A 14,567-nucleotide genomic window follows, 5' to 3' on the forward strand; every position below is an offset into this window, starting at 1 on the left:
TTATATAAAAAAATATATAGTTTGTTATATGTAATATTGTTCATAACAATAATACTAATCTAAATGAAATTTTAATAATTATAATAATTTTATTAAAATGTTAATTTTTGATAAAAGATAATTTCAATATAATGGTAGTGATAATCATATTAATAAAAATGATGATGATATTAATGATAATACTTTATGTTAGTAAAAATAATAATATTAATAGTAGAAATAACAGTAATAATTATAATTTAATATTAATACAATATTAGAGATAATAATAATAATGATAATAATAATGATACTAATTATAATAACTATCTTAATAATAATAGTGGTAATATAATAATACTTACAACAATGATAATAATAATACTAACAATTGTAATTATAACGATATTACTAATATTTAATAAATTTTAGTATGTTAGTAATCATAATAGTTAACTTAACAATACTAATAACAATATTAGTAATACTTACTAATAATAACATTAATAACTAATAACAATAACAATAACAATAACAATAACAATAATAATAATAACAATAATAATAATAATAATAATAATAATAATAATAATAATAATAATAATAATAATAATAATAATAATAATAATAATAATAATAATAATAATAATAATTTGAAAACTACCTTTGGAAAGTCCATTTTAAAAAAAAATGCTCCAAGTGAGGATTGAACCCGAGACCTCTCAAAACCCGTCACCAACACTCAACCATCCAAGCCATGACATTTTTCTAATTTATACTACACTTGATTTTATATATACACTAATATTATTCTGTCACTAGTCTTCTTCACCATCATCAAAATTAAACCGTATTAAAATCAAATTTAACTAAATTGAATTTGATAAATAGTGTTAGGATTAAAAATTGATTCAAAACATATATATCAGTAATTGAATGAATAAAAAAAATAAAAATGAAAATCATAAACTTGCTGTGCAGCGACGAACAAAAAAATATATATATATGATTTTCGAGTTTGAATTCGTTATTGAAAAAGAGTATAACAGGAGATAGTCTGCTAAACATATATATAAACTATTGGAGACATCAATTGAACTGAAAACATAACAGAAAAATCGAATTTTTCTAAGAACAGATTTGTTGACTTTTTGAAATCGAAAGTTTGACCTTCAAATTCGAACTCATTATGTAAAATTGAAGATTGAGGTTTTACAAAAAGTTTGTTTAGCAAATTACTAACAAAACAGCATTAACACAATTTGAAATTTGTTACAAAATCGATTAATTTGAAAAAAGGGTTGAAACAGGGGTACGTACCTCTTTTATTTTTATTTTCTGTTGAATTAATTTGATAAAAGAAATGTTGTAGCTGCTCGATAAATGAGAATAGAGGTGAAGCATTTGGATGATTGGAGTCTGGTAACGTGATTTCGATTGATTGAATTATGAGGAGATGAAGTCGACAAAATACACACAAGTAAACATAAAGAGAAGAAAAATAAAAACACTGATAATGATAGATAATAATTCCATAGCGTAAAAGAATATATCTGTGGTTATATTATATAAAATTAATATTTAATATTAAAGAATAATAATAATAATACATATTAAATAATAATAATACATATTAATATTTAAAATACAAAGGATAGTAATAATAGAATTAATAATATTATTAACATCAAAATGACACTAGTAATAATAAAATTAATGATAAAAGTATTAAAAGTAATGATGATAATTAATTTAAATAAGAAAGACAATTTTAATCATTCTTATACTAATATTTATTTATTTTTAGAACCTTTATTTTGAGAATCCTAACCTTAAACTTATTAGACGTTTAATGTTTACAACCATAAAAGTAATAACACAAATATTGATATTCGTATTAATAATGATAATAAAAATAATATTTATATTATACCAACAACTAGATTTTAATTTATAATCAAATTTACTTTGTTAATATTACATTTTATTATTTATGTAATACCTGATGATTATCTAATATATACTATGTATTTACATATAATATATTTGTTTTACCAATTATTAATCATGTAATATTTAATGATTATATGATATATATATATATATATATATATATATATATATATATATATATATATATATATATATATATATATAACAACATATGTTGAATATTTAATATTTGTACATGTTATATATAATGTACATAAAATCAATAGTTATGTATATCAATTATGTAAAATCAATAGTTATGCAGGGATTCGTCCCGAGGGTAAACGTCAATTGGCAAACTACTCCTCACATGGTTCATTCTACTTTGCACTAGTACGTATATACCTACTCTCTAGTAGGGAAATACGTATTAACAACAACCATCTTCATCGCGGCACAAAAACCACACGAAAAGATGAAAAATTCTCACACATACTTGATAAATTCTGAGAACTTCTCCATCTTGGCACCTCTACGCCTTTGCCTTCTCTTCAATTTCTTAACTTTAGTCGAAATGTTAGACACCACATCGGATTAATTGCAATGACACCAACCCTTCCGGACTCGGTCATTATATTAGACATCATCGCATCAAAAGTAACAAAAGGGGGTTCCGACATAACAACGCCACCTGAAATCATAGCCGAAGGTAATCAACTCTAAGAATCGCAAGATTTTTCAAATTTTCCAACTTCTACCTCCTTTCTCCTCTTTATATCTATAATCAAATAACCTATTCTATATTCTATATCTATCTAAATATAATACTACTGAAATGCCCCGTCCTAATCCATTTGGACGAAGTCATCAACATTTGATCTCAGAGCGATGATCGACTACAAGTAATGTCCTTAAAATGACCAAATGCACAGCGGAAGATTTCTTTCATACCTGAGAATAAACATGCTTTCAAGTGTCAACCAAAAGGTTGGTGAGTTCATAGGGTTATCTTAAAACAATAAAATTCATCATTTTGATAGACCACAAAATTTAAATGCTGCATGGTACAAATGGGCCCGAATCCTATACCCACCTGTAATGTACATGCTATATCTTTTAAATATAGTACATATTTCTAGTGTACGAAACCATTTTCATAAATCATAGTAACCGTACACATATCTTGTGCATAAAAATAACATACACATAACCTGTGTATAAAATCATTCTCTCGATATATAACATTCACATCAACTGGTGGCAATTATCATGTCCACATAATTCAATGGTGGCAATTATCATATCCACATAATTCAATGGTGGCAATTATCATGTCCACATAATTCAATAATAATCCGCAGAACTTCTATCTGCACAATAATTCATTCGAGGAATGTTTTGCTTGTGTCTATCTCGTCAAACATTTATAAAAACATTTCATATATTCGCAGTTCAAAATATATTTCAAAAGCATTTAATAAAGCAGTTGTAAAAACAGCGCATATATTCTCAGTCCCAAAAATGTAAAGAGTAAAAAGGGAGCAAATGAACTCACCTAATGTATTTTGTAGTAAAAATACATAGAACGACATTGAACAAGTATAGGGTTGGCCTCGGATTCACGAACCTATATCATTTGTATATTTATTAATATACATAATGGTAATCGAACAAATATATTTATAATTTTATTAGTTATATCCTTTTTATATTAAATATATATTTAATATATATTTATATATGTTTCATATATTCATTTTGTACAATAAAAGATATTTAAATTTTTGTTATGTGATATGTATTATATATATTTATATAAATATAATTCATTTGTTAAAGTAGTATTTTAAGATAATATTTTAAGTGATAACAATAATAATAATGATAGTACTAATATTTAATAATAATAATAATAATAATAGTAATAATAATAATAATAATAATAATAATAATAATAATATTAAGAATGATAATATTAACGATAGTTTTTATAATGAATCTCACAATAATGATAATATTAGCAGTTTTTAATGAAATGAATAATTTAATAGTAATGGTAATGAAAATAACAATTTTTAGAATAATGCCTAATACCTGATAATAATAATAATTATTATAACAATCTTTTACTAGTGGTAATCTTAATCAATAATACTTTTGTTAATAATAATAATAAAATTTATAAATGTTACTAATACTTGTAGTAGTAATGATGATAATTCAAATAACTAATGTTCGTAATACATAAACGTAATATTACTAATAATAATTATAATTCTAGTACTTAATGATAGTAATAATAATAATAATAATAATAATAATAATAATAATAATAATATTCATAATAATTAATAATAATAATAATAATAATACTTGTAATTACAATATTAATAATAATTCCTATATTATTAATAATAACAATAATAATAATAATAATAATAATAATAATAATAATAATAATAATAATAATATTAACAATAATAATAATAATATTAATGAAAATGAATAAAACTAAAATTAAATGAACTACCTTCAAGGGAAAAAAGCCTAAAAAGAAACTGCCTCAAGAGGGACTCGAACCCAAGACCTCTAGCTAACTCAACAACACCACAAACCACCACGCTGTTACAGTTTTTCTGAAATTATAACACCCTATATATATATAAATCGATTTGTTCTCTGTCTCCTTGTTTTCTTCTCTTTCACAGAATCGATAACACAGAAATATGGTGGGTTTTGTTCGTGGTGACTAAATTCACGGCCCAAAGAATCAGAATCCTAACAGCCCAACTGAAAAAACAATCAACGTGGCCCAAACTTAGTAAATAAACTCATGAGTCCAACCGCAAATCAATAAAGAATTCGGTTTCTTTTGTACGTGGATACACATGAACTGGTATCTGCCTGTCCCCACCATTTTCCCATCAAAATTCTCATTTTCAACTTAATCATTTCAGCATCTTAACCCAAGGGGTCCATCGAGCACTTCGGGTAAAAAAATAAATATATATGCTGATCATCAATTAGACTTTCAGTGTAATTGAATTGTCATAGGTCCCTCCATTTACTATATTTGTTGTTAGTTCCACTAGACATGGTCCACCATTTTATTAACTAACAATTGGAGAGTGTAATAATAAGAAAAGAAAGAAAATCGATGGTGAAAGCTTAATCATATACGAAAATATTCAATAAAGGAGATATGAGTGGGTTGTTGGAATATTACCATATTCTTTGTATAAATAACGTTTGAGATTGAGGATAAACAAAAGAGTACACTTTATCTCATCATCGTCCTTATATACATAACATCGATATGCTGTGGTCACGATTTCTAATAGAACAGATTCACAGTCTCTTGCTGTTTGAAATGAAGCAGGAAGTAGGAAAGAATTCGAGCAAGTTTGTTGGGTTTTGGAGTTGTTTGGTTCGATTGAGAGTGGAACTCGTAATATTCAGGCTGTAGTAGAGATGACAAAGGTGATGGTTGGTGTTTGATCATGACAACAAGAAGGCGTTTTAGTTTTCACAAGGTTTGATAGTTGTAGTCGTGAAGAGAAACACGAAAGGTGGTGATGATCTTCCACAAAGGTGATGGGTTTTTGTAGGGTAAGTTCATGGTGGTGATTTAATGGGTCTTGAACAGAAACAAAAGGAATAAGCCGATGTGTGATTGGTGATGGTTTTTGATGATTTAAAATAGAAACATGAGAGGATGGGTTTTGGTGGTGATAAAGGTTTCATTTAAAAGAAAAGCACAAGAAGGAAGCGGTGGTTTCATGATTGTTGATTTAAAAGTGGCGATGATATTATCGAGTTTCAAAAGGGTGATCACCGTTGGTGATTACAAAGATGATGAAGTGGTGATTGTGTGGGTTCGAATGATGAGCAACAGTTGATTGACAATAGGTGAAGAGCAGAGGTAATGACGAGTTTTAGTGTTTTGTTCCTTTTTAATTTCTTCGATACATTGTGAGAATAGAATTGTATGTAGATAGGATTCGAATAGTTGATGCAAAAATCTTATTTGTTTGTATTGTAATTTGATATGGACGTGTAACAAAATTGAGACAATTACATTGACAGAAGGATACGCTGAAGAAGAAAACAAATAAGCTCGATACTGATTTGTACTGACTTTGCCTTTAATCGGATTGGAATTGATATTGTAATCAATTTTTTTTTTTTGAAGACACATAAACAAAATTTCACTCAGCTTGATAACGATATCTAACTGAATACGTATGCAAGTGTATATATTCGTATATACATATTTTTATCTATATCTGTGTATATAATTAGGTATATAAATCTGTATTTCTTATATCTATGCACCGTATTATCTGTATATATACTTGTATGTATATATCCTATTAAGTTCTGTATTAAATTTTGTATTATTACTAAATAATATAACTCTGTTAACAGATCTGAAAATATTACTAATTGTAATAAGAGTACTACTACTAATAATAGTAATAATAGAAATATAATAATAATATAAATATAAATAAAATTTTTATCAAAATTATACTATTAATATTAATAAGACTAATAGTGATTATAAAATAAAATGATAATAATATTAATATAGCAAATTTTAAATTTTTAACTTGTAATTAGATATACTATATTATCATTTATTATATCATATCTATCAATTATATAATTTATTAAATCTTTAATATATATTTATTTACATACTTACTTACACGCAATGGTTCGTGAATCGTCGAGCCTAGTCAAAGGGTAATTGATTACATGAATATAGATTTCAAAACTTTCGAGACTCAACATTACAGATTTTGCTTATCGTGTCGGAAACATATAAAGATTAAAGTTTAAATTTGATCGGAAATTTTCGGGTCATCACAACTACCACCGTTCCACTATAAATGTTCACATTTGACTTTCAAAGTCTTTATATGTTAACTTTGACCGTTAATATTTTTATTTGTGTCATATAATATTTGATCGAATTTATATGAATTACTTGATATTATAATGCGATTTTATTTATATAAATTTTATCAAATAATAATATACTAGTAAAATTACTCGTGGAACTACGAGTTTGTTTAAACGAAATAGTTTAATAATATGTTTTAGGTATTAAGTGAAAGTAAATTGCTAAAGTTATTTAGTTTAATGACCCGTGGAATCACAGAGTCCGACTAAGAAACTCGTCAGCTGAACATTTCATCAAACACCTAAAATGCATATTAAACAATCCACATTTAATCAAAAGAGACGATATTGGTTGTCATTTTATTTTAAAAGTGTAAATCAAAATATAAATTTAGAATTGGTTTCCTTCTGCATAGCTTTTATATGCATAGCTTTTATACCTTCTCGTACTCAATTCAAAATAATTCAAAATTATTTAATTTTAATAATTAAAATAATTATTAACAAGGTTTAATAAGAATAATAATTAATTAATAAGATTTAATTTTAATTCAAAATTATTTAAATTAATGACATCACCTACCATGCTTAGATTTTTTTTTCTTTTTCTTTTTCATTTTTTCTTAACAAAGCAATTAGCCTAATAATGACATTATCATTTTAGCAATTTAATATTAACTATAGATAGATAGATAGATAGATAGATAGATAGATAGATAAAGCAAATAAAAATATTTATGATTAAAACTGATAAAGAAAGACTTTAATAATTATAGTGGAATCGAGGGAGTATCATATATCTCATATCGGGGAACAATTCGAACCGACCAGATTCCACTTGGATCTTCCAATACCAATAGAAAGAAACCGATAAGGAACAATCCGACCCGTCCCTAACCGATTCCACTTCCACTATCAATAGAAAGAAAACTTACACCACACCGCGCCGAAAACCACACGCGCTCAAAAAGTCAATCATAAGAGAATAAGAGAATAGTAGTAAAACATTAAACACTTCATTAGTTTAGACCTAAATCAGACCAATTCTTTCTTCAGGTTAGTGATTCCGCAACCAACAATTCATAGCGATTTCAAATTTGCAACTTTATTATGAATTTTGTGTTTTATTGTACGTTTCTTGATGGCTGATATTGATACTAAAACATTCAGTAAAGTTAATCCAACTTTATTCTTTTTAGTACTTGCAGGGAAATAAAAGGGAGATATCAACAAATGTTTGCAGTCTCTAGTTCTCACTTAATTACACCATCTACTACTAGTTTACTTTCAGGGGTTTCAAGGTTTGATTGCATTGATTTAAAAATTTGTAATCCTTTTCATTAATTATATATAGATATAGATATATGTATAAAGGTTATGTTTTTATTTGTTGGGTGATGTAGGTTTTGCTCTAGGAACAGATTAATTGTTAAAATGGCAGCAACAAATGCAAATATTAAGAATGCAATTTCGGTTGATTCGATTATTGTGAAGCCTCCTCCTGTGCACCCAACTTATGATTTAAAGGGTGTCATTAAACTAGCCCTTTCTGAAGATGCTGGAGATAAAGGTTTGATTTTTGTTGATAATGTAGTCATTCAAATGTTGTAGTTTTATTATTTAATACCTATGTACATTAAAGTTGTAATTTTTGTCAAAAGGTTGGCCTATTTGTTCCTTAAATATAGTAGATTTACTAAATTTACAAAGACTATTGGTTGATTTGAAAGTTTTCAATAGGCTAGCTCTTTGAGTGATTTCCCGAATTCCCTAATTAGGTTTAATTGTTGTCGACGTTTTAGTAATATTGTTAAAGCTATTGAAAATTAATGTAGGTGATGTCACTTGTTTGGCTATCATGCCAACTGAAATGGAAGTTGAAGCTTATTTTCTGGCAAAGGATGATGGAATTGTTGCAGGGATTGCACTTGCTGAAATGATATTTAGTGAAGTTGATCCTACTCTAAAGGTATTGATAAACTAAATATATTCTATCAAAATGTATGATTGTATGTTAATGTTCTGAATATTGTTCGTTCTTTTTATGTCCAAATGGTTTCAGGTGGAATGGTATAAGAAGGACGGAGATTACGTTACAAAAGGATTGAAGTTTGGCAAAGTGTATGGTGAGAAATTCTTTAAACTTAATATGAAAAATGATTAGTAGTTATTTAAATTTGATTTATCAAATGTGTTGGTGTTCGTCTTTGTTCACATTTAGGAAGGGCACACAGCATCGTCCTTGCCGAACGGGTCGTCCTTAATTTTATGCAGAGGATGAGTGGCATAGCCACACTAACAAAGGTGTGCCTACTTTTATTTGGAAGTTAACTATTAATGGTTTGACATTCACATCCTAAAACTTAGTAAAGGTGTGTGTAGTCAAGGTTGCAATAATCGCTATTCGGGGAGTATTCGGTCGGTCGGGACTTTTTAAAAAGTACTCGGCAACTCGGGGAGTACTCGGATGTTCACTGGGCCTGTTTACTTTTCACTTAATGATCTGTTTAGTAAGTAAAATTGTTGTTTCTTTGTCAGTCTAAAAATTGGTCCGTTTCTAGGAGACATAAAATCCGACACCCCTTCCCATTAGGAGCCAAACGGAAACAAAGCTTAGTTCAGAAAAAAGTAACAGCCCCTAAGTTTGACTTTGACAGATTTTACCGAGTTATGACCGATTTTGACCGTTTTCCGAGTTTTAAAGGAGTGTGACGCTTATGTTGATGATTAAATATCATTTTCTAAAATATACAAAGTGTGCACTGGCATTAATAACTCTTTGTCATAGGCCATGGCAGATGCTGCTCGCCCTGCATGCATATTGGAAACAAGGAAAACTGCTCCAGCGTTGCGTTTAGTGGATAAATGGGCGGTGTAGTTCACTTTTTTCCTTTGCAACCTTCTCGTTACATAGATCCTAATCTTTTTTTATCGTAACACGCGTGTTTCTTTGCTTGCAGGTACTGATAGGTGGCGGCCAGAATCACAGGATGGGTTTATTCGACATGGTAATGATAAAAGACAATCATATATCCGTAGCTGGCGGTGTTTCGAATGCTCTTAAATCCATTGACCTATATTTAGAGAAAAATAACCTTCAAATGGGTGTTGAGGTAATGATTAATAATGTCTTCAAAATCGCTACTTTTGAAGCTATTTTGGTTTAATATTGCTTTTATGAACAGATTGAGACTAGGACATTTGAAGAAATTCACGAGGTCCTGCACTATGCTTCCCAAAATAAGACATTGTTAAGCAGGATAATGTTGGATAATATGGTTGTGCCTCAGCCCGATGGAGATATCGATGTATCCATGCTTAAAGAAGCTGTTCAGTTGATAAACGGAAAGTTTGAGACTGAGGTAGAACTCAAATGCGCAGTTTTTGATGGCTTAAAATACTATGGTTAAACCTTAATGACAATATATGATCTATGGTAACAGGCTTCTGGAAATGTGACGTTGGAAACGGTACACAAGATTGGGCAAACGGGAGTGACATACATATCCAGGTAAGAATGGGTTTTAAATTAGCGTTTTAAAGGTGAAGGTCCTATGTACTAAATTGATCATGTATACCATGGTTTCAAACGGTGGTTGCGGCGGGCGTTGCGGTGGTTTGGTGACTAGCCCGTCCCGTTTCGCCCAATAACGTCTAATTAGTCGGTTAATGTTAAAAAGTCAGGTCAAAGCTGAAAAAGTCGGGTCAAAGTAGATCAACGTCAGATAAAAGTCGAATTTTTGTCTGGTCTTGTTCTAGTGTAAACGAAAAACCGAAGCCCATTTTAAAACTTGTTGGGAAAAACACCGACTTAAATAGTATTCTTTAAAGATAAATCAATAGATACACTATAACTATAGAAAACATTATAAAAAACATATATTTTATTTAAATTACATTACACTACATCTTATTTGTAAATCATTTATTTTTTAAATATTTATTGGCGATTTATTGGCGACTTGACTGACTCTTAGAGCTTAAAGTAAATTTCAGGCAGGATTTAAAACCCATGGAAATTTGATTTTTACCATTTTCATGGCGTCTCAATTTTATTTTAAATTTTTTAATTTTTTTTCTTCCTACTTATTGGCCGGAGGTCTACTCGGAAGCAATCTCTATTCGTCGAATAGAGAAAGGGATGACTTTCTCTACTTTTGAGAGTGTTTCACTCTGAGTGGTGGAGAAACGACTTGTCTTTATTCTCGGATAGGGGAAGGATTGTCTACATCTCACCTCCCCATACACCACTTATGTGGTATTAGGTTTTGTTGTTGTTGTCGTCGTCGTGGTATTGGGTTTTGTTGTTGTTGTTGTTGTCGTCGTCGACGGCGACGGCTTTTTTTTTTTTTTAATATTTATGTTTGAAATATTTATGTTTAATATATTGATATTTAAAAGTCAACGTTGATCAACGTCTATCTTGACGCCGTCTTGACCGACTCGACCTTTCAAAGCCTTGACTGACTTGTCTCGGTCTCGCACCTTTTTCAACCTCGACGTATACCGTCGAAAAGTTTAGAAACTATAATTGACAACTACTCAACTAGTGTGAAGGCCTCATGTCTTTATTATGTGATTTATTTATACTTGTACGCAGTGGAGCGCTAACTCACTCGGTGAAAGCACTAGACATATCCCTGAAAATTGATACAGAGCTAGCACTTAAAGTTGGAAGGCGAACAAAACGCGCTTAGTTATTTACGATACAGAGTTTGTCTCATTCTGGAAGTTTTTTTTTTTTTTTTTTTTTTTATTTCATACTCATAATAATATGTTTTCTCTACTTGATAGTAGAAAATTATTGAGCAATAAGGTCATAGAGCATGCTCATCACAATCACAAACTTTACCTTTTTTTTAAATCATAAAAAAGTTTAAATCGCTTCTGATTTGATCATATTTCTACCTTGTGGAAAGTATTTAGGCATTCATAGGGACACTATGTATTGTCAATCATGATTATGCACATTTTTCTCCAGTATGTTGCTATGTAGTATGTATTGTAATTTGTAAAGTTAAATGGTTAAATTAGATGTATGAAGTCCAATCTGGACATTATTAGTTTGAGTGAATATATGGGTGTCATGTTTCTTAACATCAAACGTATAACGAGTCCGTAGATATATTTGGGAAGCCTGTTGTGTGGACTGCAGCGTATGTATTTTGGTGTCCCAACAAATAGGTTTTTGATCAAGAAATTATAACTTTAATTAAATATTCCATAAAATTAATTTATAGGGTCTGCTTGTTGATAGGCCATTTTCTTCTTGATGTTATAGTCTTGAGGTGCGTCTGTTTTTATATTTCTTGTTTATGAGTTTCTGCAGTTTGGATTGGTGCTGCGTTTTGGGCGGGTTCTTTGTATATGATTGCCATGGTGAATTGATGATTAGTCTAAGTTTGTGAGTTTGCAGTATTTTATCTTATGTCTTAAAAAAAGCAGCAGTAAAAACGTGTGCGGACGCGAAGACAACATAATAAGATCTGCAGATGCAGATTGAAAGACAAATACACTTGAGATATTCAAATAAGTGGTTTATTCGTATGTGCCACTCGAGTTCTGTTTCGGGGCTCTCTAGTGCAGTTTCGTTGTGGGAGCCCCGAATTGTCATATTGGGAGCCTCGAATTGTCTTATTTGGAGACATTTTGTCTTGCGTTTCAGATTATCAATCTATAAATAGAGACACAGATAACAATGAAAATTAAGCAAGTTGCAAGTTGATTAAAAATATTACAAGTTATGCGGTTTGTTGGTTTACTCGGAAGATGAATATTTTTGGCTCTAATTTACACGGTGTATCTAGGACACCCTAAAAAACTTGTACAAAAGTTACCTTGAACGTAAACAATTGGTTGAGATCTAAAATGATATATAGAAAACGATATAATGGCTTATTCATATCCAAAATTGACTCTCACAAGCATTTAATCAAATGCAAATTAGTCATAGTTCACCACTAAAGTTTAGTAAAACATTAATATAAAAGAAATAAAAACTAAATATCCAAATTAAAAAACATTTAGTACTTCATATGCACAAATAAGAAACTAAGAACAAAATATATCCATGTGGATTTGTGAAAGGAAAAAGAAGCTTAAAACTACACGCAATAACTTGAATTTTCGTGTAATGAAAATAGGGTTGAACACCAGTTAATTTCAGGGTCAACCATGTAACGAATGGATAAATCAAAGTTAACGGAGTCAAAATAAAGGTTACCCGTATTATTTGATACAAAGTTTGGGGACCAACGACGCAATTTTTTTTAACTTTCATGAAAAAAATTCATTTTTAATAAAATTCTGTTTGGTTAAAGGAGCTTAAACAGTTTAAACAAAGACAAAAAACTAAAAACTACTAGAATTAGCGTTAATCTTTTGACATTTTATTATTTATTTAACATATTCAAATACTATACCAAACACCAAAATATTTCTAAAATATTAACAGCTACTAGCTATCAAATAAAACCTATCAGCTACAAACAAAAAGTTACCAGCTACTTTTGTCAAATATACCCAAAGTATAAAAATTAGATTAATCGTTTCCTGACATATAAATTTTAAATGTAAAATGAGCGGATCAACTAGAAATTTAATTTAGCTACTAAGAGATTGTAAAATATTTTAACAAACTAATTTAATATAAAAATAATTAAATTAAATTATAACATTATCAAATCATTTTAATGTTAACACATCATCACAAACTAATTTAATATAAAAATAATTAAATTAAATTATATGGGGTGATTCTCACACACATTTTTTTAATCATCACACACCAATTTAAAGAAATGGAGTATTATTAGAAGAGTAAAAGGTTAAAATAGGTGTGTGAGGATCAAAAAAATGTGTGTTAGAATCATCCCCCTAAATTATAACATCATCATATTAATTTAATGTTGACATGTCATCACACAAGGTAACTTTCGAATATATTGCAAGTACTAAAAGGAATTATTAGAAGAAGAAAAAGATCGTGAAAGATGGATCTGACGTTTTTCACAAAGGGATAGGCGAGCTTGTTTTCGGTTCATGGGATAAAGACGTGGGCTGTGAAGATGGTGAGGCTGGTGTTAGCTCAGTTTCGAGTTCTCTTTTTGGGCAACATACGGGGTCATCAAAGGTGCTTCGAGGTTCTGTGGTTGTGGCTCGCAACGACTACATAAGGTGGTCACTTTTAAACATGTCGAGGATAAGTTTGGTAGGCCGGAGCTTCGAGTCAAGAAGGCGAGCATGGCGGCTTCTTAGCGTGGTAATTGTTTTGTATGCCGGTTTATGTTGTTTGTTGGCATTTGATTGTTTGGGTAATTTGTCGTGAGCTCTATGTTTGTTTGGTGATTTGTTTTTAGGTTTTGTTTGGAGTCGGCTCGTCCCAAGATATCTTTAGCGTCTTTCAGTGTTAGTTGTTAGTTTGCTTTGCTTTCTTTGGGAGAGGCGATGTTCGGTTCAAGATGTATTTTTTTTTCTTGAAGGGTGCTTTCACCATTGGTAAAAATCACATGTTCTTTAAGTTTTTCGTCTTTAGCCAAAAAAAAAAAAAAAGTATTAACTTTCTTATATCATGTCAAATTATTATTCCATCTTTTAATATATAATATAAACATATGTATACTAATAGTTCGCACGTTAGTACAAGAAATATTTTGCTCAATAACTTAAACTCACACTCAATAGTTTATACATACAATACACACATTGAATATTGTTATAATTCCTTTATTGAATGAAAAATAACTAGT

General features: G+C 29.3%; 1 protein-coding gene across 1 annotated transcript; it reads left to right on the plus strand.

Moving 5' to 3' along the window:
- The first annotated feature begins 7,804 nt into the window (after positions 1-7,804).
- On the plus strand, positions 7,805-11,718 carry LOC139865993 (quinolinate phosphoribosyltransferase [decarboxylating] 1a). Its single transcript, XM_071854122.1, has 11 exons — positions 7,805-7,875; positions 8,019-8,120; positions 8,223-8,389; positions 8,655-8,788; positions 8,882-8,945; positions 9,041-9,123; positions 9,608-9,691; positions 9,780-9,932; positions 10,005-10,181; positions 10,263-10,330; positions 11,420-11,718. The coding sequence occupies exons 2-11, from the start codon at positions 8,053-8,055 to the stop codon at positions 11,514-11,516; spliced, it is 1,095 nt and encodes a 364-aa protein (XP_071710223.1). The 5' UTR covers positions 7,805-7,875; positions 8,019-8,052; the 3' UTR covers positions 11,517-11,718.
- Positions 11,719-14,567: the final 2,849 nt, after the last annotated feature.

Source organism: Rutidosis leptorrhynchoides, chromosome 1 (assembly GCF_046630445.1).
Source record: "Rutidosis leptorrhynchoides isolate AG116_Rl617_1_P2 chromosome 1, CSIRO_AGI_Rlap_v1, whole genome shotgun sequence".
Taxonomy (NCBI): Eukaryota; Viridiplantae; Streptophyta; class Magnoliopsida; order Asterales; family Asteraceae; genus Rutidosis; species Rutidosis leptorrhynchoides.

What these genes read in the sequence shown, in the direction of transcription:
- LOC139865993 (XM_071854122.1), top strand. Translation starts at nt 8,053, where the DNA reads ATGTTTGCAGTCTCTAGTTCTCACTTAATTACACCATCTACTACTAGT. An exon ending in TTACTTTCAGGGGTTTCAAG is followed by an intron (nt 8,121 to 8,222) that starts GTTTGATTGCAT and finishes TGGGTGATGTAG; the next exon opens with GTTTTGCTCTAGGAACAGAT. An exon ending in ACGGAAAGTTTGAGACTGAG is followed by an intron (nt 10,182 to 10,262) that starts GTAGAACTCAAA and finishes CTATGGTAACAG; the next exon opens with GCTTCTGGAAATGTGACGTT.